The sequence below is a fragment of the Gallus gallus genome, chromosome 19, assembly GCF_016699485.2.
Source record: "Gallus gallus isolate bGalGal1 chromosome 19, bGalGal1.mat.broiler.GRCg7b, whole genome shotgun sequence".
NCBI lineage: Eukaryota > Metazoa > Chordata > Aves > Galliformes > Phasianidae > Gallus > Gallus gallus.
Window position 1 is genome coordinate 10,120,701 of NC_052550.1, and position 25,330 is coordinate 10,146,030.

A 25,330-nucleotide genomic window follows, 5' to 3' on the forward strand; every position below is an offset into this window, starting at 1 on the left:
GCGCGGGCGGGGCGGTGGCGGCGCGGCGCGGCCGGGCCCGGCCCGGCCCTGCCCCGGCGTCCGCGAGAGTGGCGCGCAGCGGGCATGTGCGGGCGGCGGCTGACGGGCGGCGCGGCGGGCGGGGCGAGGCGGGGCAGCGCGGCTCCGCGGCGCGGGGTCAGCGCGCAGCGCGGCGCGGATCGGCCGCCTCCGGGAGCGGCGCCGCGGCTGTCAGCGATACCCGCCGGGTCGGCCGGGACCGCGCCTCACCGTAACGGGGGTTCCCTGACCGCGGAGCGCAGGTGAGGTTTCTCCTCGTTTCCTTACACAGCCGCGTTGGCCGCTTCTGCGGGCTGCTCGTCAGCCGGCCCCGAGGCGAGTAATTGCCGGGCAACTTTTTGCAGACGCCGGGCATTGCTATCCGCTGCAGCTTCCGTGGCTGCTGCACCCGGTGCGTTTGTCCGCAGCGCACGCAAAGCTGAGCTGCCTTACTCGTAAAGAACGCCGTTCCCTGCCGAGGTGCCCTTTTCTGAGCATCCACAAAATACTGGAAAGTAGGAAGGGATGCGGTGTGTGTGGCGAGGCAGGCGGGAGGCTCTGCTCTCCTGGACGGTTTCTGAAGCGTCACCGTGCCGGCTACAGACCAGCCGTGTGCAGCGGGTGGATGCCGCAGGGATTGGGATTGAGGGTTTTATGAAAGACACTGCTTAAATGCAGTGATGTAGTTACAGATCTGCGTGGTGTTTTAATTCCAGCAGATTACGGGGCACACAGGAAAATATCTTCAGCAATGGTGGGATGAGATAAAAATCGATCTACGGTACTTTGTCCACAACAAAACTTAAATCCACAGCCACAGAACCGCAGTGCTGGCAATTGTTTTGTTGGATGGTTTCTTTTGGAAATCACACGTACCGCATCATTTGCGGAGTGTTTCAGTTCTGAGTATCAGGGATGCACGTAATGCACCTACAGTGTGTCACTGAGCAAAATACTTTCCAGGGTCAAGAATACTGTTTGCTAATTGGGTGTAGATTATCACTGAATAGCGACAGAGGACTGTATGCACTCGCAGCTGTCTCTTGAGTACACCTCCCTCTGTAAAATACGATGCATACATGTAGATATGTGTACGTACATGTAAAATGTAGGTCTGTATGCATGTATGTTTGCTTCTTTTTCCCACTGGCACAGAACCACAGCCCGGCTGTTTCTGTTGCTGAGACAGGCAGGAGCTCCCAGAGCAGCACCAGGCAGCCGCTGTGCCTTCTGCTCCCAGATGCCACCGAGCACTTCCCAAGTCTGTCTGACAACAAATGCTACCGGACCAGCTGCCTCCTGCAGGCTGCTCTGCAGCCCTCTCCAAAGGCTGCTGTGCCTCCAACAGCACTGTTTTCCAGCTTTCCATCTACCCGTGCTAGCAAATTGGTCTTAAGCAAGTGGCACATCTGGTGAGAGAGCTGCAGCAACTGAATGTACTTGAGTGCTGGCAGCCTCTGTGCTCATACTGCAGCTCTGCTCTGTGGCATCACCTTCCACTTCTGAAGCCAAATTATTATCAGCTGTGAAACAGCTCCTATGTTGTACTGGCTTCTGCACACAGTGAATACTGTGTAAACGTGTGTCTTTTTAACTTCATGTGACTACAGTTTACACATTATACCATTTCCCCACCTCCCTGCCATCTCTGCATAAAGATTTCTTTCTTTCAGCTTGATCACCACTATGATTCAACAGCTTTAACACCATATCAGTATCAAAGTTAACTTTGCAATCTGATACATCCTGCAGCAAGCACACTTCTTGCTAGAAGGAAGGGGGGAAGGAGCAAACTTGGGAGACCCTCCTGGGCTGTCCCATTTGCCAGCACAGCACATGGAGCACCACAGTGCCCGTCTCACCCTGGCCTGCTGCAGACTTCACGGTGCGCTCTCAGGGTTTGGGCAGCACCGCCCACAGAGGGCTGCTCACGTGGGGCACACGCAGGTCAGTCCACGTGGAGCCCTCCTCCTGTGTGCGACACTCCCCAGGCGGGGATGTGCACATTGCTGCTGGCAGGTGGGAGCAGGGCCGGCACATGGGAGCACAGCAGGCAGCACAGGCCGGTGGTCCCTGCATGCATGGTTTTGTGTTTGCTTGTTTAACAAAAGAGGGGTTAGGTAATTAAAAAAATTTACATGCTTCCTGAAAGTTAACATGAAAAATGTCAGTGGTCTCACTGTGGCCTTGCAAAAAATCCTGGGGATCAGCTTCGTTTTGATGGGAAGGGGTGGGAGAGTTACTACCCAGGAATATTTAAAAGCCAAATTATGCTCTAAATCAGACAACTGGGGGTGGGGGGGGGGGGCTTGGGAAGGGATGGGGAGGAGTCCTGTTCCCTGTGGTTTATACAAACCCTCAGAGAGCCTGGCAGCTGCAGAGCTGGGGGACCTGGTGGGGCCCACAAAGGGCTGCCGTGGCCTCCCCACTGCTGATGCGTCAACAGCACCAGCCTTGGGGCCAGGGGAGAACAGCCACCAGGGCTCTGCTCCCACATGGATGGAGGGCAGGGATGGGAAGGGTACAGCACAGTCCAGGCAGGATGGAGCCACAGAACTGCTGGCAGTGCCCGACCCTCAGAGGGAGCACAGAGAGCCTGCACATGCAGTGCCCTCTTTTGTGACGCCAAAAGTGACTGTTCCCCACAATGCTGGGTGGTCACATCCCTACACTCTAATTTTCAAGCTAAAGAAGTACTCTTAAGGCTCAGCCTGGTTCCATTTGCCCCAGTTGTGAAAAATGGGCCACAAGCCTTGAGCTTGCTCAGCCCTGCACCCTCCGACACAGGCTGGGGCTGGCAGTGCCCAGGGCAGTGCAATTCCTCTGCCGCTGCTGCCCGGAGCCTCCAGGGAAGGGTGGGTGGTGCTTATCGGAGCCTTGGAGCCGCCAGGAGGGCCAGCGGTCAGCTCCTGTTCCTCACACCTCATCTCATTGCTTGCATAAATTTCTTAAGTTACATTGTCAAGTTAGTGAGAGGATGCCCCATGGCACTTTCTAAACAAGCCAGAAAAAGTACCAATGGATCTAAGCCAAAATCCATCAGCATCAACCTGTATCTCGATCTGAGTGGGTTTTGGCTTAAGACAGAAGAGCAGCAGGATGTCCTCTAATCCTTACTTGTAGCACATGCTGCTTTACATGTAAAAAACCTTCATCCACATCTTTGTTTTTCTCTCATACCCTATGATTTGGAAACTGGGAGAACATGGCCTTCCTCCACTGATTCCATTTGAGGTACAAGATGCTTTTAGTCGTAGTGACCTGTAAACTATTGACAGGACCCCAACTCTAGACTTGCAGCTTCCGGAATGCTTTGTTCTACCCCACATCCATGCACTGGCGCAGCACATTGTTGGCCCTGACTGCCCACATAGAGCGTCCAGGAAATGGCAGGTTAGATTACGGCTGTTGCCTTACACTTGGATATACAGGACAAATGTGGAAAAGGGATGGAATTTTTTTCCTAAAAATAGTTTTCACGAGTCCCACTGCCTTCAGTTTGCAGTAGAAAACTGATTCTTGCTCCTGTGCCAAGAACTCTGAATTTGCAAAATCCTGCCGGTCTTTAGACAACATTTGCTATTGGAGGGCTGCAGCCTTCAATGCGGTATTGACCTGAGCTCCTTCACTGAACACCCCGCGGGAGGACGGGCCTCGGGGCAGTTCCTCACCTGCACCCCTGGGAATATTCTTTGTTGTCTTCAGACCTGTCAGCCTCCACAGCACTGGTAAAAGCACTTGGTGCTCCCCTATGGTTTCTGGAACTACACCATTAGCTTGGAGGGCAGAATCACCAAGAATTTTACATTGTTTATTTATCTTTGGAAATAACAATTTAATGATAGTGCAGCTGCCTAATGTGACATTTTTTTAAATCACAATTTGAGATCATTTTGGAAGCAAGCTTCTGACCTGCTTTTCCTTGTAACAACTCCTTTACAGCAGTTATCAATCTGGTACTATACATGTAATTAAAGAATACAAGGAAACCAGCGTAATCAGACGGGGAGGTGCGTTGGTTGCGATGCATGGACCCATAGCCATGCTCCAAGGTGCAACATGCTGAGCTTCTGGGCTGTGCTCTGGCACTTCTTGGTGCTCTGCACAACTCCACAGAAGGGCCCCAGGAGCAGGCTGGCGGCAACGCAGCTTGCAGGAAGCAAAGAGCTTCAGAGCAGGTGCTAGTAGGAGTGCTGCAGTTTCCACAGGGTGGGCAGCACAGCACCGTGCGCAGCGCCTGCTGCTGTCCATGCAGACACCGCTGCAGCACCGCAGCGCGCCCTGCGCTGACATCGTGCTGAGCATGGCCAGCACAGTGTTGCACCCAGCCACACTGCGTTCAGGGACATCTTTCTGTTAAGCAGTTGGCTGTCCAACAGTGAAAGAAGTCCCAGAACCACCCATTCTAGGAAAGACGTCGGAACAGATCTATATTTTGAGATTCTGGAATTCCAGATAAGAGTCATCCTACAGCTCTGCACTTAGCCCTGCTGGCATACAGCACTGCAAAGTTTCCCCACAGGGCATTTCTATCTGTGCCATAAACAGAAATACTAGAGGTCTCACAGAAAAACAGAATGCTGTTTTTCCCTAATGATATTTCCAAGCACAAACAGCTAAAGGCCACTGTTCAAACAAACAAATGGTTTTCTGGCTTCCACATGGTTAAAAGTGCACCTGTGGCTGCTAAAGTGAATAATATGAATGAATATGAAATAAGAATAAAGTGCTGTTTTATAAAACAGGACCTCTGAGTGCTCCTCTGCTCGCCATCGGAGCTGCACAGTGGGCGCTGCTGGTCAGCAGGTGCCGGCACAGCACCCACTGCTCCTCATTTTCCCTTTTTTCCTGATGCAGCAATCAATACAATCAATTAATACAGTCCTAAAACCCTTTGGCTACCAGAACTGATAAATAGGAATGGAAGACTCTACTTCTATTTCACTTCATTTATTTTAAGTGAAATCTGTGTAAAGAAGACAAATGGCACATTTTCTATTACCAGATACTATTTCATGTCCTCCTTACTCTTTCCTTTTTAATACCATCATCAGAAGTGATGCACTTCAATTCTTTTAGGCATGCTCTGATACTGTGATATACGGTTTATGGAGAAATCAGATTACTTCTTTTTAAATGTCAGCAGCACTCTTTGCCGTCTCCCCACTAAAATGCAACATCTAATTTCTGCGTAGTACATTTTCAGCAGTTGCTGTGGGCGGAGAGTCTGCTTATTTGTTTGGTTGGTTTTTACTACAAGGCACTGTCATGGCAACCACAGCGAGGGCGCACGCATCTGGAGGTACTTTGTATACGTCACATTGGCTGCAGTAAAACAGCCTCATGCCATTTAAACTTTCTACCCGTTGCACGAGGGCAGTCAGTCGTGTGAGTCCCAGGGGCAGCTTCTCATCTGCAGGACTCCGTGCATGGCCCCTCCTCACAGCCCCAGCAGCGCCGTGCCGGCTGCACACAGCACTGTGCTGGGGGTATCTGTGGCTCCTCGTCCACTGCAGCACGGGGACGAGATGGGACTGCCACTATTTCTTTGGATGGATGAGCACAGCAGCACTCTGTGGTGTCTAATCATAGCTAATATTCTGTTCATCTGTCTAGGTACTCCTGACCCTTTTACTGTGATTCCTGAGCACTCACAACGTTAATCAGAGATTTTCAATAATTTAAATCTAAGGGTCAGCTCTTCCACTGGCGTAAATCAATGTCTTTTTTTTTTTTTTTTCTTTTTGGCTTTGGAGCTAATCGGAAGGGAGTTGGGATCACTTTCACAGTGGGAAAATGATCTTAATTTATGAAAGCACGCTGCTGCCTTGTAGCCCATAGCACCGTCTCTAGAGCTCATCAGCTGCTAAAAACCCACAGGTACTGGCGGGGTAGAACAGGGCCTTGTCACACTGAGTTCTCAGGCTGAGCACAGCAGCAGAAATAAAGGCACCTGCTATTTTCAGTGCTATGGCTGAGATCGGCGCCTCGAATGGCCAGCAGGCTGTCAGCCCGGTCCATGTGCCAGCCCTGCTGAGCCTCGCGAGGCATCCGGGCTCCACCGACAGCACTTCCAGCTGGGCTCTAGAGTGCTTTTTTCTTAGAAGTTTCTGAGCCTTGCTTCTGATTGCTGTTTAAGACAGAAAGAAGTGGTACAACTAAATGAAAAAGCACAGGCTTTTAATTGCTAACGTCTATTGAAGAAAGAGGAATAAATGAATAGCCACAAAAATGTAAATCAGAAAGAAGTATAGCAAAGAGGTGTTTCTTTGGCAGGACTGGAGATTCCAGAGGGTGCTCCAGTGGCAAGTTAAGCAAAAGCCATAATATTTTCTTTCCTGGAAAACACTGCATCTTTTCCTCAGTGCTTGCCTGGTCCCGCAGAGAAGCGGTTGGCCAGGGGAGCAGGAACTTGTGGGGAGATGCCACCTCGTGTTTGTTACAGGAGGTTAAAGGTTCCCTAGAGCACAAAGGAGCTTTCCTTTCCCAGGCAAACCCATCACAGTACACATCAGCACAATTAAAGCCTGCAAAGCTCAGAAGTGGTCAGGAGTATTTAGATAAATCCCAAATTGGTTTTTATTCCAGACATTCACTGTTCTTTTCCCATGCACCTCTACATATTGATATTTGTCAGTAAAAATTGACTGAAAAAAGCGGGACCTCTGGTTCCCCTCACAGTGACACGCTCAGTACCTCACACACATCACATAGCCTTCAACTGCAAAGAGATTAATAATTATCCTTTGTCAGTTGATGCAGTTTCTTTCCTCCCCACACCCACTCTGCTGTTTCCTTCTGATCGGCATTTGTAGCTTAGCTACTACTTAACTGAAAGGAAAGAATTTGCCAGTGCTTTGCTAGAAAGATGCCTGTGCAGTGTCTGTCCATTCCAGCCATGGACAAAGAAGGGAAAAGATGACTATTGACAAAAGAAAAGAAAGAACCTTTCTCCAAACATCTCTAGAGAAATCACCTCATTATAACTGTATTTCTTGCACAATTCTAGCTCGAGAAAGGTACTGCTGAAGAGCTAGAGCTATCTGCTGCTTAATCAGCCATTCTCACAGGATTATTGTCATTAAAGTGCATAATTATGAGTAGCAGATGGAGGAGCACACGGCTGAAGGGAGGGCGCAGGGAAGGTGCCCTGAGGACCAGTGTGGTTCTGCTGACGCTCTCTCCTTGGCACGGCAGGTGCAGCGAGCGGCTCGGCCATGGCACCGCGTAGGACTGGGCCCAGCTTGGTGGCTGCCTGGGGCCCTGCCAGCCACGTGCGGAGCAGCGGTGCTGGAGTGATGGGCTGAACCCATGGGAGGAAGCAGCACCTGTCCAGGTGGGCGCCCGGCAGCCCACTGGGAGGCGTGAAGGCCCGTTCCAGCAGGGGCATGGCCAAAGTGTTCTTCAGGCTACAGAAGTTCCTTCGGCGGACCCAGTTTCTGCTCTTTTTCCTGACTGCCGCGTACCTCATGGCTGGCAGCCTCCTGCTGCTGCAGCGCGCCCGCCTTGCAGCCCAGCAGGGACCACGTGGGTCCTCGGGCCTGGCACTGCCAGGGCCAGACATGGGGCTGGGAGCCAAGGCTGCAGACCCTCACCTGGCGCAGAGCCCTGGTGCCCAGCTCCCCATGGGAGTGGACACGCTGCCAGAGGTGGAACTGCGGCACAGCCCGCGCTGGATGGCGTCCCGCAACTCAGAGCTGAGGTGGCTGCGGAGGAGGTGGTTCCACAGGTTCATTGGTGACCAGGAGCCCATGCAGACCGCGGGACTGAGAGCCATGAGGGGTACCGCCGAGCACAAAGGTAAGGGACGTGCCCCCTGCCCACCCTCTGGCACATGCACAAACTGCTGCTCCCCGGTCCAACCCAAGCAGAGACCAGCAGGCCCGGTGAGGTGCGCCAGAAGCGCCTTCCTGCAGCTCAGTAGCACTTTCACACCAGTTCCTAAGGGCATGAGCAGGCCAGAGTAAGGCTGTGTCCCTGCATGCTGAGCTGTAGCTCCAGAAATGTATTTCTGCTGGTTGAGTGCAAGTCCAGACAGAAATACAATCCTCTGATTTAAATGATTTTCTCTTCAAGCAGGCAGAGAAGAATGCTGCTGAAGGCTGTTTCTCCTTCTCAGAATAGGGAACGCTTAAAAATGAGTTTTATTACATTACTTGTCTAAAGCCACGCAGTAACTTCTGTTTAGAAGTAGGTTTCTGCTTTCCAACATAGCCTCAGCTCTGCTGTCACAAACACATTCCCTCTTCTTGGCCTGCTCTCTGCAGCCATCCCCACAAGCACGCTGTCTTCAGAGGGATGAGGCATGGGTGCACACCACTTCTTAGACCCTTCCTGAGCACCAGACAACCAGCTCCAAACTGAAAGAACCCCTGGATCAAACTCTCAGTGTTCGGTGAGTTTGCTGGAAATTTGCCACCAGCCAACAGACTGCAAGGGAGTGTGCATCACTGCATGGGGCAGGGCCAGGGCAGTGCATTAGCAGCCAGAGCACAAGGTACAAAACTGTACGTTTTCCAATCCTCATGATTAAATAATATCCTAAATGGAAAGCCATTCAGGATTGACGAAATCAGAGCTCACTTCCCTGCAAGCCCAATACTTACTGCTACTAATAAATACATACATGAACTGCAATGGTTTATTCAGTAGGAAATCTCTTAAAAACCAGTCCCCAGGGCAAGCGAAGAAGCAAAGCAGGCATCTGCAGGCACTCACACCTCCTCTGCATGGTTCCTGCCCTGGGACTGCCTGCTCTCACCATGCTGTGCTGCAGCCCCAGCTCTGCCTGCCTGGACACTGAGCACAGGGATGCAGAAAGCATCAGGGTTCATGCTAGGTCACTGCAATTAGGGAGGCAGGGATGTGTTGGCCATTTCTATCAACAGCTGTACAGATCTGACCTCCTGGCACCTGTGGGCACAGGGCTTTCCCACCCACATGAGAAAAGGGCCAGGCTGCTCTCAGCACAGCATCAGACACGAGCAGCAGGAAGCCCTCGCATGCCAGCTGCTCAACACACTACACTTTTGAGGCCACAGCACCAGGCTATGGCTTTGCTGTCTTTGATGCATTGCTTTTCAGAAGAATTGGCAGCACAAGAAGAATGACTAGGAATCATGTTACTGCACTGCTCCTTCTGTTGAATAAATTCATCCAAAGGAGCACCTTCTGCAAAAATCCCACAGAAACGTGCCACCAAGTGACTCCTGTGTGAACTGCTGGGAATGGAAACAAGAAGGCAACAGTGGCAGTGCATGAAGCTCCATCATGCAGCTGCTGGAGCGTCTGAGACACAGAGCTCACAGGAGCACTCCACAGGTGCTCCACACACTGCTGCCAGCACCCTGCTCACATGAGCAAGGGTTGGTTGTCCGAGCAGCCCACTGCCTTTCCCAGCCTGCTCTGGGTATACAGCCCAATGGCAGCATCTGGCCAAGCATAAAATGAGCCCAATGCCAACCCAAGTCCAGTGTGGGGGTGTGGGGACCTGGTGCCCACCCGGCAGAGGGGCTGCCACAAGCAGCACATGGCATTGGCACCACCAGGTGAACCTGTCACAGGCCAGCACCTGCTTTAAGGGACTCCTTGTGGATAGGAATCCAGAGAAGAATCACCTGAACCCTCCAGGAGTTGCTGGGCTGCAGCAGGGCACAGCCAGCCCTGAGCTCTGCCTGCTGCCAGCCCCTGGTTCCCTTCAGCCACGGGCTGCTCTTCACCCTGGTGGGGCTGGGTTAGTTTTTTTCTGATTAATGAAAGAGGAGATAAAAGGTAGAGCAACATGGTGAGTGTTTGAGGTACTCTGATATCGGGCAGAGCATGAACTTGTTCTGCTGCACATTGCATGAATTGCTTTTAAAACCTCTTTTAAAACCAAAAGGATTAATTTTGAGAATTATCCATAACATCAGTTAAAGCTAGTGCCCATATCAGTCATTAAGCTAGTGCCTTGCTCGAGTTCTAACTGCCGACTGAGAGGGAGCCAGAAGGACGGTTTATTGCTACCAGCCATTGAATTTTGTTGATTCAAATACATGTCATTTGAATATCTGACTGAACACGAAGTGGCACTGTTAATAACAGCATTGTTAACAAGCATTAGAAAGCTTTTCGAAATTATGATCAATTAAAAATGTAACTTCCTATGCAGAGCACATTCTCGTTATTGCTCTGTGATGCCTTCCGGGCACAGCGCCCTCCCCACGGCCGCAGTGCCTATGGATGCTCAGTGCCGGACAGCACTGCGCCCAGGCTCCGCCCAGCAGGCAGTGGCTTTAACTTTATTTTGGACTATTTTATTGTTAATAGAATGCTTTTTAATTTGTGTTTTCATCATATATTCTCTTCCTCTCCGCAGCTCCTTTTATTTAATTTCCCACTGTTGTCATCTCAATACTGCCACGTCCAAAATCAAATTTCCTTTTTCTATCGCATATTAATGATAACATGCACCTGTGACCACAAAAGTGCTGTACAATAGTGGGGTGCTACATCAGCCTTCCAATCACATACTAAAAAAAAAGAAAAAAAAAACAAAACAGGCTAGCTTTGCATTGTGTTTTGTTCAGGACAACAAAAGAGGCTTAACAGAGGATGCAGTGTAGCAGAAATACTTCTCTTTCATATGCTAACTAAAGCAAGACATAAGCTAAAAGATTCTCTCACGTCAGAGAAGATAGCTTAACGCGATAGAGGCAGCGCTGCCTAGTTAGGGCTGGAGTTATCTTTCCATTGTAGCTTTAATATAACTACACGCCCAAAGGAAGTTGATTTTCTTAACATTTTTCTTGCACCATCTTATTCTCTACTAGAGATTTTCAAGAAAACTTGGGAGAAATCCAAAAGGATATCCCACAGTTCCACCATTTTAAGGACCATCTGCTCTGTCCCCACACAGCCCCCTGGCAGCACCCAGCTGGGGATGGCTGCCGCCCCTCACCCATCACAGCCCTGACTGGGACCTGCTGCTGTGCACGTGTGCTGACTCTGCCTTACATGCACACAGGCACCTACGTGGGCTGCTTCAGCGATGACTCGAGGGAGAGGACACTGAAGGGAGCTGTATTCTACGACTTACGAAAAATGACGGTGGCTCACTGTCAGGAGGCGTGTGCTGAGAGGTGAGCTGCTCTTTCACAGCGAGTTTTCTCTTTTCTGACAGTAAGCAGAGCTGTATTTGAGATGGGAAAAGCCCACATACATTAATCATGCAGCATCTGTGAAAACCGTGATCGTCTCAGAACTTCCAACGTATAGCAGCTCTGCTGCCCTGTTTGGGGCAGACTGTTGACCTGAGGAACAGCACTCAGACTCACAGTGAGTCAGAATGAAGGTAGTTTTATTAGCTTAAGGTGCTAACACTGCTCCAACTGCACCACTGGTGGCTCTTAAGCAGACATATTTATACCACGCAAGACACACAATCATGATTCCACGAGGCGAGAAATGCTCATTCATTCTAGACAACGGGTCATCCAATGCTAACTAATTCCACGAATGTCTTCTTGCTCTCCCCAACTTCTTGGACATGCGCCGTGTTCAGGCAGGTCTTTTTGAATATGACGTCCCTTGCAGTGGTTGGTCCCGTTTCTTATGTGAAAGCTTCACACCTACCTGGAATTCAAGGAATCTCCCACCTCCCGATGTACCATCGATAAACAAAAGCCTTGCCCCGTTTCTAGCTGACTCCTCCCAAGTCCTGCGCATTCCTAGTAAACCACTCCTCAATCTCCACCCCTGGAGTGAGTGTTCCTCCCCTTGGCTAATTCTGTGAAATTCAAGCAAGAGCCCCCCCCTACATGTGCATGTACATGTACAACCCCCCTCCTGCCTCCAGTCACTGTCACTGCTGCCCATCTACTGCTCTTATTGTAGTACAGCTACTTAGATGCGTTTTCTGCTGATCTGGTCAGAACGTGGCATTCTGTCAGCTGTTGGTTAGGCACTCTGAGCTCACTGCAGTACAGCCCCAGCAGCATCAGGGCTCCTAGCCCAGCACACCCCACAGAGCAGCAGGCAGCTCCTGCAGTGTGCACAGGGGGCACTGCCAGACCCCCACCCCACACAGGGTGCTCGGAGGGTCCGTTCTGACTGTGTCTGTGCTGCACCCACAGGGCCTATGCCTACGCAGGTCTGGCGTACGGAGCAGAGTGCTACTGTGGGAACAAGCTCCCAGCCACCACCTCCAGGCCTGAGGAGTGCAACAGCGAGTGCAAGGGCGAGAAGGGCTCGGTGTGCGGCGGAGTGAACCGGCTGTCAGTCTACAGAGTGGAGGAGCTGCAGGCGGCGGCACCGCGACGTAAGTGTGGGCGATGCTGCTCTCAGTGCTGTGCTGGCACTGCGCGTGCTGCCGCTGCTGGGAGCTGCGGGATGGAGCTGCGGTTTTGGTGTAGTCCCTGGCTCCCTCCTGCAGCAGCAGTGCTGCCTGGGAAGGCGTCGGCACAGGGAGGCAGGGCAGTGCTGCACGGGGATTGCAGCGGGGCAGAACTTTACCTGAGGAAACTGCTTCCTTCTATGTGCTCTACAAAGGCACAAAACCTCGAGCTTAAGACACAGCCCTAGAATGGCTTAAAAACACCCACCAATACCATTCTTAGCTCAGAAATAATCCTAAGCAAAGTAAATCCTGTGACTGCAGCAGGAGAATAGAGGCCAGAGATAGAACTGCACCAGTACCTTAGAGAAGTCTCTTCAGTGACAGGAATGAGACCCAGAGTTCCGCTTTCCCAAGTCTTTGTTGTAGCAGCACCTGAGGTGTTTGTTGCATCTTTGGATGATGCTGCTTGTCATCTACTCTCTCTAAAACTCATCTGCTCAGTTAGCTGCCATGGGAGACACAACAGATAAACCTCTGGGTCAACACAAGGCATATAAAGTATCCACACCGCTGAGCACAGCTTCGTTTTTGGCAAGCTCACAGGACCCTCTGGATGTTATTTGCTGAGAACAAGCACCAAGACCAAGGTTGTGCCAGCACTCATGGCGCTTCACTTCTTAAAGAGTCGAGGTTTGTACCACCATCCATTAGCCACATAGGAATTACATACCAAAGGCACACAGACCTAAATTGCCAGTGTCAGGCTGACAGGCCTGATGCTGGCAGGTATTTAAATTTTCAGTGTGAAAATACATATATGTATTTCACAGGAAAAGACAACATTTATTTTTGCTTAACTATTAATGAATAAGTCATCAAATTAATCTAGCCTGGAGCAAGATTTGTATTTGCTTGCTCTCACTAACACCTGATATTTGACTGTTCAAAAAATCCCACTGACAATGAGATAGCTGAGTGGCCAACAAAAGTATTAATCACAATGATAATTGTGAAAGTATATTGGGAAGTAACTCTGCAGAATGCAGCTCGGGCAGCAGCTCCTGGTGCAGTGGGCACAGCGCTGCCCTCACCATTGGGGCTCTGCTGCTCGTGCCCTGTGGTCTGTGGGCAGACACAGGACTCGTGTCCCCTTCACCCTGAAAGTGCTCAAGTGTGAAGTGTGCAGCTCCTGCAGGCTGGAGGGCCGCATATTGCCCAGGAGCCTTCAGAACTCTGCTGCCCATTCACTGCCATCCAACACCAGCCCTTTCCCACACTGGTTCTGGTGAGCACTGTTTGGAGTGGCCAGTGGGTGCAGACCAAGACCCAAAAGACCCAAAGAACCATTAGCCCTATTAAGTCGTGTTGGGTGAATTACGTCAGAGAGTTGGTGCAGAAAGATGAAGGCATTTTCCATGTCTGTAAAGCTCCTAAGAGCTTTACAGAATCCTAAGAACTACAGCAGTGTCACATAGCATGCAGACTTCTTTCCTTTTCTAACCTAGCCACACAGCATTGTTTTCTCCATTACCATTAGTTCATCTGTGCAAACGCATCGCCTCATCTGGGACAGGGAGCTTCCATAGTAGATAGCTCTGGGTTTTTGTTGGGTTCTGTCAGGGACACCTCTGAAGCAGGAGGGAAGAACTGCACTGCTGCTTGTAACAACCATTTGGGCCACACCTCAACTTCCATCAGCGATGCAAAAATGGAGCAATTCTGCCCGGCTCAGCAGTGTATATAGAGTGGCAGGTCAGATCAGAGGCTGATGCTAAAGACTTCAGGAAAGCGATTCTCCTTGAGCAGTTTACAGACGCCTAGTTCAGATTTTGAAGACTGCAGCAAAGTCCCTTGCCCTGAAAAGAAGGTGAGGGAAGGGGAGGAAGAGGAGCAGATGTGCAGGAAGGTGAGTCCCCGCAGGGACTTTCAGGATTCATTTAAATTCCTTTCCTGGTGCAGATGATGGGAAGCTTTGTAGATTTTTATCGGGGCTTTTAAGCCTTTCAAGGGAAGGCATGTATTCAAAAGAATCAGGAGTTGCAAACAATAGCAATGCCCTCCACTGGTGGAATTTAATTTAAACTCCTTGCCCCGCCCTGCTTTCAGGGGTTAGTAAAAGCCAAAGGCATGTGCTCCTTTCATACCACAGGATTTGCAACACATTTTTCTAGTGTATATCATGGTTTCTCTTATTTCTAAAGTATTTGGAATATAAGATTTATTTCATTATTCCTTAGCTTCTGAACCTAATATTGTTCTTTGTGATAGAGGCAGGATACTATGGACGTTGTTTTCTCAAGAGAAACCTATTTCATATCCCTGCAGGGAGGAATGTTATCTATCGAGGATGTTTTAGAGCTCCAGAAAATTTAACAGACACCTTTCCAGCCTCTTTGATACAGCCCAATTTGACGGTGGAGATGTGCTCTGAATTTTGCTCCAAGAAAGTAAGAACAGTTCTCATTTCACATCCTTTCTTCTTTTTTGTTACTTTAAATTTTAATCTACTAAAGGAATAGCAGAGATTAGTGCCTTAGAGCTCTGAATTTGTGAATGAGTTTCTGAAGGACAGAACTCACCAGAGTCAATACCCAGTGAGGCCAGGCACCATGCTGACCTTCCAGAAGCGAACATTAGAGAACATCTATGATGATGACGATGATTTGTCTGCAAGAAGTCTGGCAAAATCTCCCTGCATTTAAGCAGCAGCAGCAGCATAGCCGCAGTCCCCACTGATACACACTATTTGGATATCACAGTGCTTGCTTCTTGTCTACTGTATTACCACTTCTTATCTCCAAGCAAAATGCTGCACAACACAAAAAAATACCACAATTACATTTTTTCTTCTTTTTACTTTTCCCTCAAGCCATGTTCTCTTCTTCCTGTGGTGGCAATGCCACTTTCGGCATACTCATTGGCAGACATAGAAGCAATTTGGCATGTTGTTGGCACAAATGCAGAAACTGTGTATTGGCTATGAAGGAATGATGCAGGAGGGAAAAGCTTATGAAGTCCGTGCTAGAATTTTTTCAATGGGACCTACACGACACTGATTGCAGGTGCTTTGGGGAAAGAGGTCACAGTCCAATTTCATAGTTTGTTTGCAGTGTGCACTTCCTACAAATAATCAAGCAGAAGAAAAAAGCTCTATTATGACCCAACCCAGCTCAGAAACGAGAAAAAACTACAGTGCACACAAACTGCCAGCAACTCAAGAGAAGCAGGGCTCGAGCACAAAAAACTAATGTGAGCTTTAACTCCAGATAGCAGAGCGAGGCCTGTGAGAACGGTGGAAATGTTCACCCCGACTTCACATCCTTTCAGAACAAGATGGGCGGCTTCCTGGCTGACACAGGTCTACGTAGCACTCCTGCAGTCAGGACAGGACACTCATTTTAGTCCCTCCCATTACACAAAATAGAATAATTCCCCCAAATCCCGTGCATCCTGAAGAGGCCGGTGGGCTTTTCATGGGACGGGTTTGAGGCCTACATTTAAATATACAAATGACTCTTGCTCTGTGGGGACTTTGAAGAAAACCAGACTGCAACATAGCACATTTACTTGTTAGTCTTGCAAATGGTTTTGTGCAGCCAAAAGGGTAAAGCTCTAGTCCTTGTAAGCATGTGAGATATGGATTTGAGGTAAAAACTTTATGGAACCTGCTAAATAGCCTTACTGATCAATTTGTGTCTTAATTGTGAGTGATGATATGCCTTAATAGCTACCCATTATCACCCCATAACACAGAGCCATGAATGTATCTCTTTGCCAGAAGCCACAATTTTCATGTATGCTCTTTTGAAAACCAGCCTGCATAGTAAGTTAGCCATCTCCATCTGAATTTTAAATATTTTTAAATATTCAGTCATTTTACCTTTCAGCTACTTTTTGTAGTTACGTACAGTGAAAACAAAAATGAGGCATGCAAGTCTTGAGGAACCCACCAGCTCAGTGCATCCAAAAGCCATGCCAGCAAGTTTGCAGAGTCGGACTTGACCACCTTTAGGATGCTTCCTTGGTAGGTTCCCAGGAAAAAAACACAGATGTTCTAACTTCAAAACAGACCTGCTACTTTGGTTTCCAGATGTAGCTAGATGCTATTATTTTCTCATAAACAATAGAGTCCTGGGACAGCTTGCAGGATGGACACATCTGAAGCATACTCTGTCAGGTGCAGTGCAGACATACGACTGTTCACAGACCCACAGATTTTCCTGACTCACTTGTGTTTGAGTGAAGTGTAGCACCACAGATCTGTGTGTTGAATCTGAGCAGCACAAGCTCTGTACTTCATTTGCAGCTGCCTCAAGCATTAACCATAGCTTGGGGCTCAGCAAAGCTGTTGGCTTGTAGCCACTGATGGAACACATATGGGAGGTCAGGGCTGAATATGCCATTTTACAGTCACTTGCTGTGCTGCGCTAGGCAGACACACTCTGGGCAATCAGTTGCTGATTTCTGTGCTTGGCACTGGTGCTGAGGGTCCAGGCATTACCACTCTGCTCCTCCCAGAGTGCACTGCAGGCTCTGACACCAGCTGCTCCCTTCTCCCCTGTCTCCAGCCACATGTTCTCCTTTCCCCATCCCAGAAATAACTCTTTGATAGGTGTTTTGTATACTTTGTATACTACATTGCATGCTGGCAGGATTATTACTTCAGAGTGGAAGCAGGACGTGTAGCACTAGTACAAAAGCTAGTGGAGACAATCAGAGCAGAATCCAGGTACACAGTTATTCTACTGCTTATGATGAAAACCTAAGCCCAGCTGAAGGAAAGCTTGGGAAAGGCACTGAAACACCTGCAGCAAGAAACAAAAAATGGAAAGCCATAAAGAGAGTGCTCTTTCAGTGCTGCCTGAGCAGCAGGGAGGCTGCACATAGAATCATAGAATTACTCAGGTTGCCTGGCCACCTCTGCAGGAGCCAAGCACCAGCCCCAGATCCCTATAGCCCCAAACTACATACAGTCATAGGTAGTGATGCAGAGTGGTTGCAGAACTGTACTTTACTGTCCTGGTCTTGCTTTGCCTTCATGACAAAGATTGCACAGAAACGCAGAAGAGTGGGGAAGTACCTGCTCAGGTCTTTTGAGAAAATCTGCATCCTTCCCAAAAAGCAAGTCCCTCGCAGGTGCCACTTGGCAGGAGACACAGTACATTCTTATTCCAGGCTGCACTTTAGGGCCGGGATGTTTGTTCGTTTCTCAAACAGAGAAACGTTGCTTGACAGGGAAGGGAAGATTTCTGTTTGCAGGCAGACAGAACTATTTTGCCCTTGGATCAAATCACTAAATAGATTTTGACAATGTCATATCTCATTCACTAAGCAAATCTTGGCTGTTTGGGCACAGATGGCATATGTGTTGTATTTGACTCCTTATCAGAGGATGAACACGTGGAGAAGAGCAAGAGATAAGCTGCTCAGTAGTCCTTGCACGTGCTCCCAGACTCCAGAAGACTTTTAAAAGGCAAAAAGTGTTGTTATAGAATAGGTAGAATTGAATGCTCTGCGCTCCAATAACCCCTGATCTTCTTTCAGCCACTGTCATTGAGGTCGAGCCCTTCCATGCATACTGATGTGTCACATGCTGGAGAGACTTTGGAAGTCTGAGAAAACACATGCCCAGTCCCCTGGCAGAGATGAGGACTGAATTTTAGGGCCGATTTTAGCAAACTGGTAAATGTACTTTTTCTGTGGAACTCCAAAGCACCCACTAATTTCTTCAGCAAACAACGAGCAGATGTTTTCTTCCAAACCCCTCTATTAATTCTCATCAATATTAGCGGAGCAGCCCAGCACCACTGCTCTGCATCTGTTGCAGAGCACAGCAAAGCTGCTTTGCAACTTGATCCCTTCTCTGGATAAGATCAGTAAACAAAAAACCTGAATCAAACACATTGAACTGAAATGCCTTATAGCCAGAAATTTCACTGTGAATTATTTCCATGAGACAAACACCATCTACAGCAGCAGGCTCATTCTGCTAAGGGATCTGTCATTGATAGCAGTCAGCCTGGGTTTTACACAGGTGTCCCCACCGAGAAGCAAATGCCATGCAGGAGGTGCCGTGCCCAAGGACAGCTCCTGCTGAGCACTGCTGTGCCCGCGCAGCAGCTGCAGCCCCACATGCCCCAACAGGTGCCACAGGGCTGGCTTGGTGTTGTGGTCCCAAGCAGTTGTTTCATAAAAATATGGAAAGTAGCGCTTAAAACCTGTGCCAGCCCCTCTGCAGACAGACTAAGAAGGAGTCATAGTGAGATGTGAACTTTTTTATGACTTTAAGCATAACTGCAGCTCACTCCTCTGTTTGGGTGGCTATAGATAGAAGTTGTAAAGATGGCACAATTCAGAACGTTCACTTTAGGGGTAAATAAGAACAGCCTTTCCCCTATGAAGTTTCAGGTGCAGTTATGTACTAGGACTGTAGGAACATTACCAAATTAGATATTTTTATGAATAATGAAAAAACAGCATTGTGAGTTTTCAAGCCTTACAAGATGTCTGAAAACCATTTTTTAAGAAATTGCAGTGTGAAAGACAGCAGCGGTATAAGAAATGAGCTTTACAATGATATATCAAACACTGCTTTGATCTTGACAGTGGCTTGTGAAGATTTATCTTCCTTTGCATAACAGGAGCATTCCCCACAGGCTGTTGACACTGTGGCATTTGTGCGCTGATCTATTTTCTCTCCATCACAGGAGTTTCCCTTGGCAGTGATCCGGGGGCGGGAGTGCTACTGCGGATACCCCACGGGGCACTTCCCACTGCGGCACGGCGCAGACAGGCGGCTCTGCAGCGCGATGCCCAACGCCAGCAGCGCTGCCGCGGGGGGGTACTGCCTGGCCTACCAGACACCGGTGCAAGGTACAGCTCCTGCAGCACACAGGAATGCCTGCTTCACAGCGGCCTTACCCACAGTGCACAGCAGGCGGGCAGCGAGAAAAAACCCCTTATCTAAATCCTCATCTCGCAGTCATGCTCATAAATATGCATTTTTCCAAATATTGCTTCCAAACATTCTCTTGCTAAGCTTCACAGCCCCTCCACTGAGAAAAATGATGGTTTTTCAGAGGGAGAGGAGGCAGAGCCCAGGCGGCCAAACCTGAGGCATAGGGACCAGGACCCCACCTTGCTCCTCACCTGCTCCCAGAGCACACACCAGCTTGTTGGGCAGGCACAGAGACAGCTCAGCAGACTCTGATTCTGCTCTGCCCATCTTCCTCCAAAATACTCATCTTCCTACGGGTGTCAAAGCCAGAGAGTAAAGCAGAATAATACCCCAATCCAGTGAACCATCAAGGTAGTACCTGTAGCTTCTTCCATGCAGTGGTTTGCACCTTGTTCTGCAAAACTACTTACAAGCTTAAAGTGAAGCTCTTTGCTGGAGGGGTGCTGTGTTTTTCCCATTGTTTTGCTCCATTTCCCAGTTCAGAGGTTGACTGCAAATAAAGACCATGTAAGAAGAATGCTTGCTTTCATGAAATTGCTACTATCTACCACATCTGTGTAGATAAGGAGCAGCACAAGACAGCCTTCTTGGCACACTGCTGGCACTTACAGGCCGTGGCTTCATCTATAGTCTACTTTGAAGAACAAAAAAACTCATCTCTGATTTATTTTCTGGGTTCTTTTTGAGTCATCACATAGCTGAGGCTCACTCTCTCCCCCTGCCCTTGCTTTTAATGCACACCAAGCCAAATGGGCAGGACTTACAGAAGCTGGCAGGAGAGCTCTGTTCAGCCCCTGCTGGCAGTCAGCACTGGGAGGGCTCCTAACTGCCTCGGGCCCTTTTCTGGAGGAGAATCACAGTCTGGAGGCTGAACTGAGTGCTAGTCTGTTTCACTAGAAGGAGTTTCTCCTGCATTACAAAACTTGTTGTTTCCAGGTACAATGGCATATTTGGGGTTTCACTGCAGAGCCAGCCTGCCAGGCAAACAGCAGCTAGCAAACAGACATCAAGGGGCTTTTATCACAAGTTGCTGGCAAGTAGAATGGTTCACTGCAACTCTGACAAAAAGCATCACCTAACACAAACCAGTGAAAACCTTTTCTGAGGATAATCTCTTTGGCCCCTTATGGCTGAATTAATTTTCAGAAGTAGCTGACTCACAACTGCACTCAAATTGATATCCTGTATTTGTAAGGGAGAAAAAAAGCAATAAACCCTGTAATCAAGGGCTGTCAGTGGAATTAATTAAAAAAACCACAATGCTAACAATGAATTATCTTCTATACCCACAGACACCCGCTGCACAGACAGGAAATTCTTAACCACGAAATCCAAAGGGTTCATTGCTTTGTCAAGCTTCCCAGGGGCTGGCAACACGTGGGCTCGCCATTTGATCGAGCACGCCACAGGTTACTACACAGGCAGCTATTACTTCGATGGAGCCCTCTACAACAAAGGTACCATTTTCAGGGGGTGATGGGACACAGAGCCATTCTGAGGCACGGGGCTTTGCTTGCTCCAGCATCCTTCTGCTTGGAGCTGCCCAAGGCCATCACTGCTGTTGATCCCAGCAGCTGTGGAGGAGCTCATAGAGTGGCTCCTGCCTCAGTAACCTCTTGTTGGTGGCAGCCCTGGTCCCAGGTACTGGACAACAAGTTTAATCAGCTGGTGTTTTCCACAACAGTAAGGCCTTGTTTAAGAGTGTAAGAAGTCACAGACATACACTCACGTGGAAAAAAAAAAAAAAATCTTGTCTTATAAACAGGCTTTAAAGGAGAAAAAGACCACTGGCGAAGTAGACGGACCATCTGTGTGAAAACACATGAAAGTGGCAAGACAGAGATTGAAATGTTTGACTCTGCTATCCTGCTGATACGGAACCCGTACAAATCACTCATGGCAGAGTTCAACAGGAAATTTGCTGGGCACCTGGGCTACGCCGCAGACCGCAACTGGAAGAGCAAAGGTAGCGTGTGGGGTGGCCAGGGCTGCTGTGGTCAGGGCTCAAAGCCTGTAGTTGTAGTATGCTGGAAGGGGGTAACACTGGGACACGATCCCAAAACCTGAGGGAACACTGCAAACATTCAGTGGGACTCGAGCACCACCACACAGAGACCAGGCCCAGAAGCACTCAGGCTGTGCCTCTGTTGCCACTGACAGCAGCGCAGCACCTGCACTGCAGCATTGCTACCAAAGAAGCACTCAGGAGAGAAAACACATCCAGGCACAAATGCCGGGTGTGCAGCCCATCCGTCAGGCTGTGCGCTGTGAAGGAAATTTGCCCCTACAGCATGTAATAACAGAGAGAAATCTAATTTAAAATTGAGGGTTTGATGAAGCATAACTTCTCCTGAAGGAAATTTTATAGCACTGTATGGGTGCTGCTGCACTGCAGATAAAGATAGGAGCAATAAGGGGACTTCAGCGTTCCATGAACACACAAAATGACTTGCTGGATGGTGGGACTGTGATCGCCCTGCTGCACACACTGCTGCATTCAGACTGCAGCACAGGAAGGATTCAGCACACATTTCTCCCCTGCATGTTTAAGGCATAAAAGCTGTGGTTTGACAAACCACTTAGCACAGGGCTCAGGGGACAGCAGGAGAGCGCCCCTGGTCACAGCATGTTTCTTTCCCTAGTCCTTACATCACCTTTCATCAGCCACAGCTCAAGTTTATCTCTTGTTTATCAAAACCCACACGAAACAGCCCTCAGAAAAGGGAAAACAAAGCTTGGAGAGAGTCACTTTCCTGTACTGCAAACTACAAATTGTTGTAATTTGGCCATAGTTGCACTTTATCCAGTGCAAAACCTTCAGCTTGACCCTCAGAAAATTATTGCAGGCACCTAACAAGAGATTAAGGTATCACATATGGCAGTAGAGGGAAAGTATATCAGTGAACTTTGTCACAGTGATCCTGGCAAGTGACAGCAAATTCCTCCCGTGTGCCAGGAACAGAAGCACCTTCCCTATTAATCCTGTTTCCTCAAACCATCTCCCCAGAAGCAGTAAGAAAATTACATTGCTCAACACCTCTGCATTGAGAAGCACCCCAGGCCCCAGCCAAAACCAGGGTCTCAATGCTACATTCATATGTATATTGATTTATATATACACGTATATATGAAATATAGAATAGCCCCCGTATTTTTCTCAAACTACATTTGAAAGAGGAAAAGAGGTAGGAAAACTACAGAGGCAAAAAAAATCTGCTTGAAATAACATGGGAAAGAACTGCTCAAATGAGCAGCCAAGCAGGATCTGCTTGGTGCCCCTTCACTGCTCTCATCCAAACGCTTCTCCCTTCTCCTTTTGCCCTTCCCTAGCCCCTGCATGGAGCTGCCTGCTTGCGCAAAGAGGAGAGTTCAGCTTCTAGAAGCACAGCACTTTGAAGATGCTGAGCTGCAGCTCTGCCCGTGTGGTGTCCTGTCCGTCCCAAGGGGCTCCCAGGCAGCTGGGTGACTCTCAGCACTGCTAATGCCTGAAACCAAGAAGTCCAGGTGCCTGGTGGCCATGCATTTGGGAACTCCGTGTCCTCCCCACTTTGCACAGCAGGAGAGCAGTGCACCACGACTGCAGAGCTGAGTAGCTGCAGCCCTGCAGCTGGCCGCGTTGCTTTCTCCAGCGCTCACATCCAACCACCTCATACATGATCAGCACCTCTAATCTAGTTCCAGCTTAGTATTTGGAACACTGTGGAAGCATCATGGCTAATATGCTCTCATTTTCCTGGTTTTCCCATCGTCTAGACTGGCCAGATTTCGTGAACAGCTATGCCTCCTGGTGGGCCTCCCATGTCCTGGACTGGCTGAAGTATGGAAAGCGTCTGCTTGTCATCCACTATGAGGACCTGAAACAGAGCCTCATCCCCAAGCTGAAGGAGATGGTGGAGTTTTTGAACATGACAGTGACAGAGGACCGTCTGCTTTGTGTCGAGAACAACAGGGACGGGAACTTTAAGCGGTCTGGTGCTAAGCAAAAGGATTTTGAGCCATTCACCCAGGAAATGAAAGATCTTATCAACAGATACATCCTGACAGTGGATGAGGCCCTGAGGGGAAGAAACTTCACAGGGCTGCCCAGAGAGTATGTGCCAAGATGATAGCATGGCAGCAATCAACTGTGCTTAAAAATAATTTTTTTTAAAGAAAAAGAGACTAGACCTTTATAGCAGCTAAAGCAAAGAGACTTGGGGTGTCTGCCGAGCAGTGCAAATTCTCGCTACTCTGAGGTGTTCTTCAGGGTGCCAGGTGATCCAAAAGGCAAGCAGCAGAGGATATAATTTGGGTAGCAGAACAAGGCTGAGCCACCACTGTCTGCCTGCAGGCGCTCCTGTGCACAGCCAGAGCCTCGTGGCATAGCTCCAATGCTCCTCACTGCTGGGGATTTCATGGCTACCAGTTTGGAAACAGGAATACGTAAAGGGAGGAAAAGTGTGGCAATGCCGATAAACAATTTTCATCTGAGCACTTCAGAAAATCTGTTCCTTTCTTCTCAGCATAGCCTACAGCTTCCCTCTGCAGAGCCGCTGGCCCAGCCCAGCCTGGCCCCATGCTCTCACCAGCCACAGCCCCAGTGATGGAACGGAGATCTGCACAGCTGCTCACTGCCCCTGTGCTGGGGAGCACCCAGTGAGCAGCACAGCTGGAGAGACTGTGAGGCACTTCTGTTCATGTGAAATAAGGGATTCCTTGAAAACTTGCCCAAAAACATTAGTTTTAATAAAACCAGACGTTTGTATAAAGGGAGCTGGGATTCCACTGCGTGTCAATGGCACTGAAAAAAATAAAACTGTCATAAACAAGACATCAAGCACTTCAGCCTCAGCCTGTCCAGCACAGCCCCTCTTGGTGCTGGGGAGCTGCCCCCAGGCTGCAGGGCTGCTTTACACAGCCAGGCACCCTCTGCTATTGGCACAAGTGGTGCAAGTAACGGAAAAGAAGCTCTGTAGCTTACTTTTTTCCCCTCATAACTCCAGGAAAATGCACGTGGGGAAAAAATTTTTAAGAATAGAGCAGAAGAGGCTGTAGCAAAGGGGTCTGGAAAGCTTTATTCAGCTTCCATTACCTGAACCCCACTTAAAACTAACCTCCAGCATTTTACTTTTTCACCTAGGCTGTACTTCTTTAATGGTTGTCACTGAAATGTTAATGACAGAAAAGCAGGCAAAGCTGCAGAATGCCACTCCAAACAGCTGTAAAACACCCTTAAAGTTAGATTGCTGAAAAACGAAAAAGCAGAATCCCTGAAATTCAGCAAGGGAAGCACTTGCTTTAAACACCGACTGTTCATATTTCTAAAGCAATACAGGCATGACACCATGCCATCATGTCAGCAAATACCAACCTGAGCTGTCCCTCCCCACACCAGGGCAGCTGGCAGCGAGGTGAAGGGCTGAGCTGCACTGCAGGGCAGTGCTGGGACACCCTGGTGTGCATGACTCTGGCACCTCCCTGGGGCCTCAGCACCACTCACCTTTGTGGTGACTCAGAGAACAGATTCTTTTCAAAAATGGCATTAAAATGCACTGAGAGCCTGCATATGCACCAGTTACTGTTGCTGGCTTGTGTCATATCCCAAGGAGTGTGAGCCTGGGCCAATGCACACTGTGCAAATTCCGCACACATTGCTCTCAGCCTCACACACATGAAACCACACAGTAGAAATTGGGTCTAGCAAAAAAAAAACCATCAGGACTGTGAAAATGACATCTTATTATATTGCCTTTCTAGCCTGGCAGAAGTTCGTGGAATCACTGTAAAGAAATATTTGGACTATTTCATTCCTGTAAATGGTGAGGGTAAGGACAACTTGTGAACTCTGAGAAGACTTTGTAATTACACATGCCCTGTAAGGAAGACTCTGGGTGGCTAAAATTAGGGAAATATTAAGAATGTTCCTAAAGTTAAAACCCAACTTGCTATAGCCAACCAATGCCCACAGATGAGGAACAGGGGCTGTCTCTATGTTTTATATATAACATATACACACATCTTATATACGTAGGTATATAAACACACGTATGTATCAGTTT

At 48.8% G+C, this 25,330-nt stretch overlaps 2 protein-coding genes across 3 annotated transcripts in view; one reads left to right on the top strand and one right to left on the bottom strand.

The window, feature by feature from the left end:
• Nucleotides 1-25,330, bottom strand: part of XAF1 (XIAP associated factor 1) — a 205,585-nt gene that overhangs the window by 66,249 nt on the left and 114,006 nt on the right. The window lies entirely within an intron of this gene.
• On the top strand, nucleotides 154-24,044 carry WSCD1 (WSC domain containing 1). 2 transcript variants are annotated; one of them, XM_004946797.5, is made up of 9 exons: nucleotides 154-281; nucleotides 7,216-7,818; nucleotides 11,024-11,138; nucleotides 12,132-12,316; nucleotides 14,660-14,781; nucleotides 19,042-19,207; nucleotides 20,585-20,749; nucleotides 21,058-21,258; nucleotides 22,623-24,044. In XM_004946797.5, exons 2-9 carry the CDS (start codon nucleotides 7,407-7,409, stop codon nucleotides 22,670-22,672), a joined length of 1,416 nt encoding a protein of 471 aa, XP_004946854.2. In that variant the 5' UTR covers nucleotides 154-281; nucleotides 7,216-7,406; the 3' UTR covers nucleotides 22,673-24,044. The 2 variants fall into 2 exon arrangements, with proteins under 2 accessions (XP_004946854.2, XP_425416.3); XM_425416.7 differs by having other exon boundaries at nucleotides 23,046-24,044.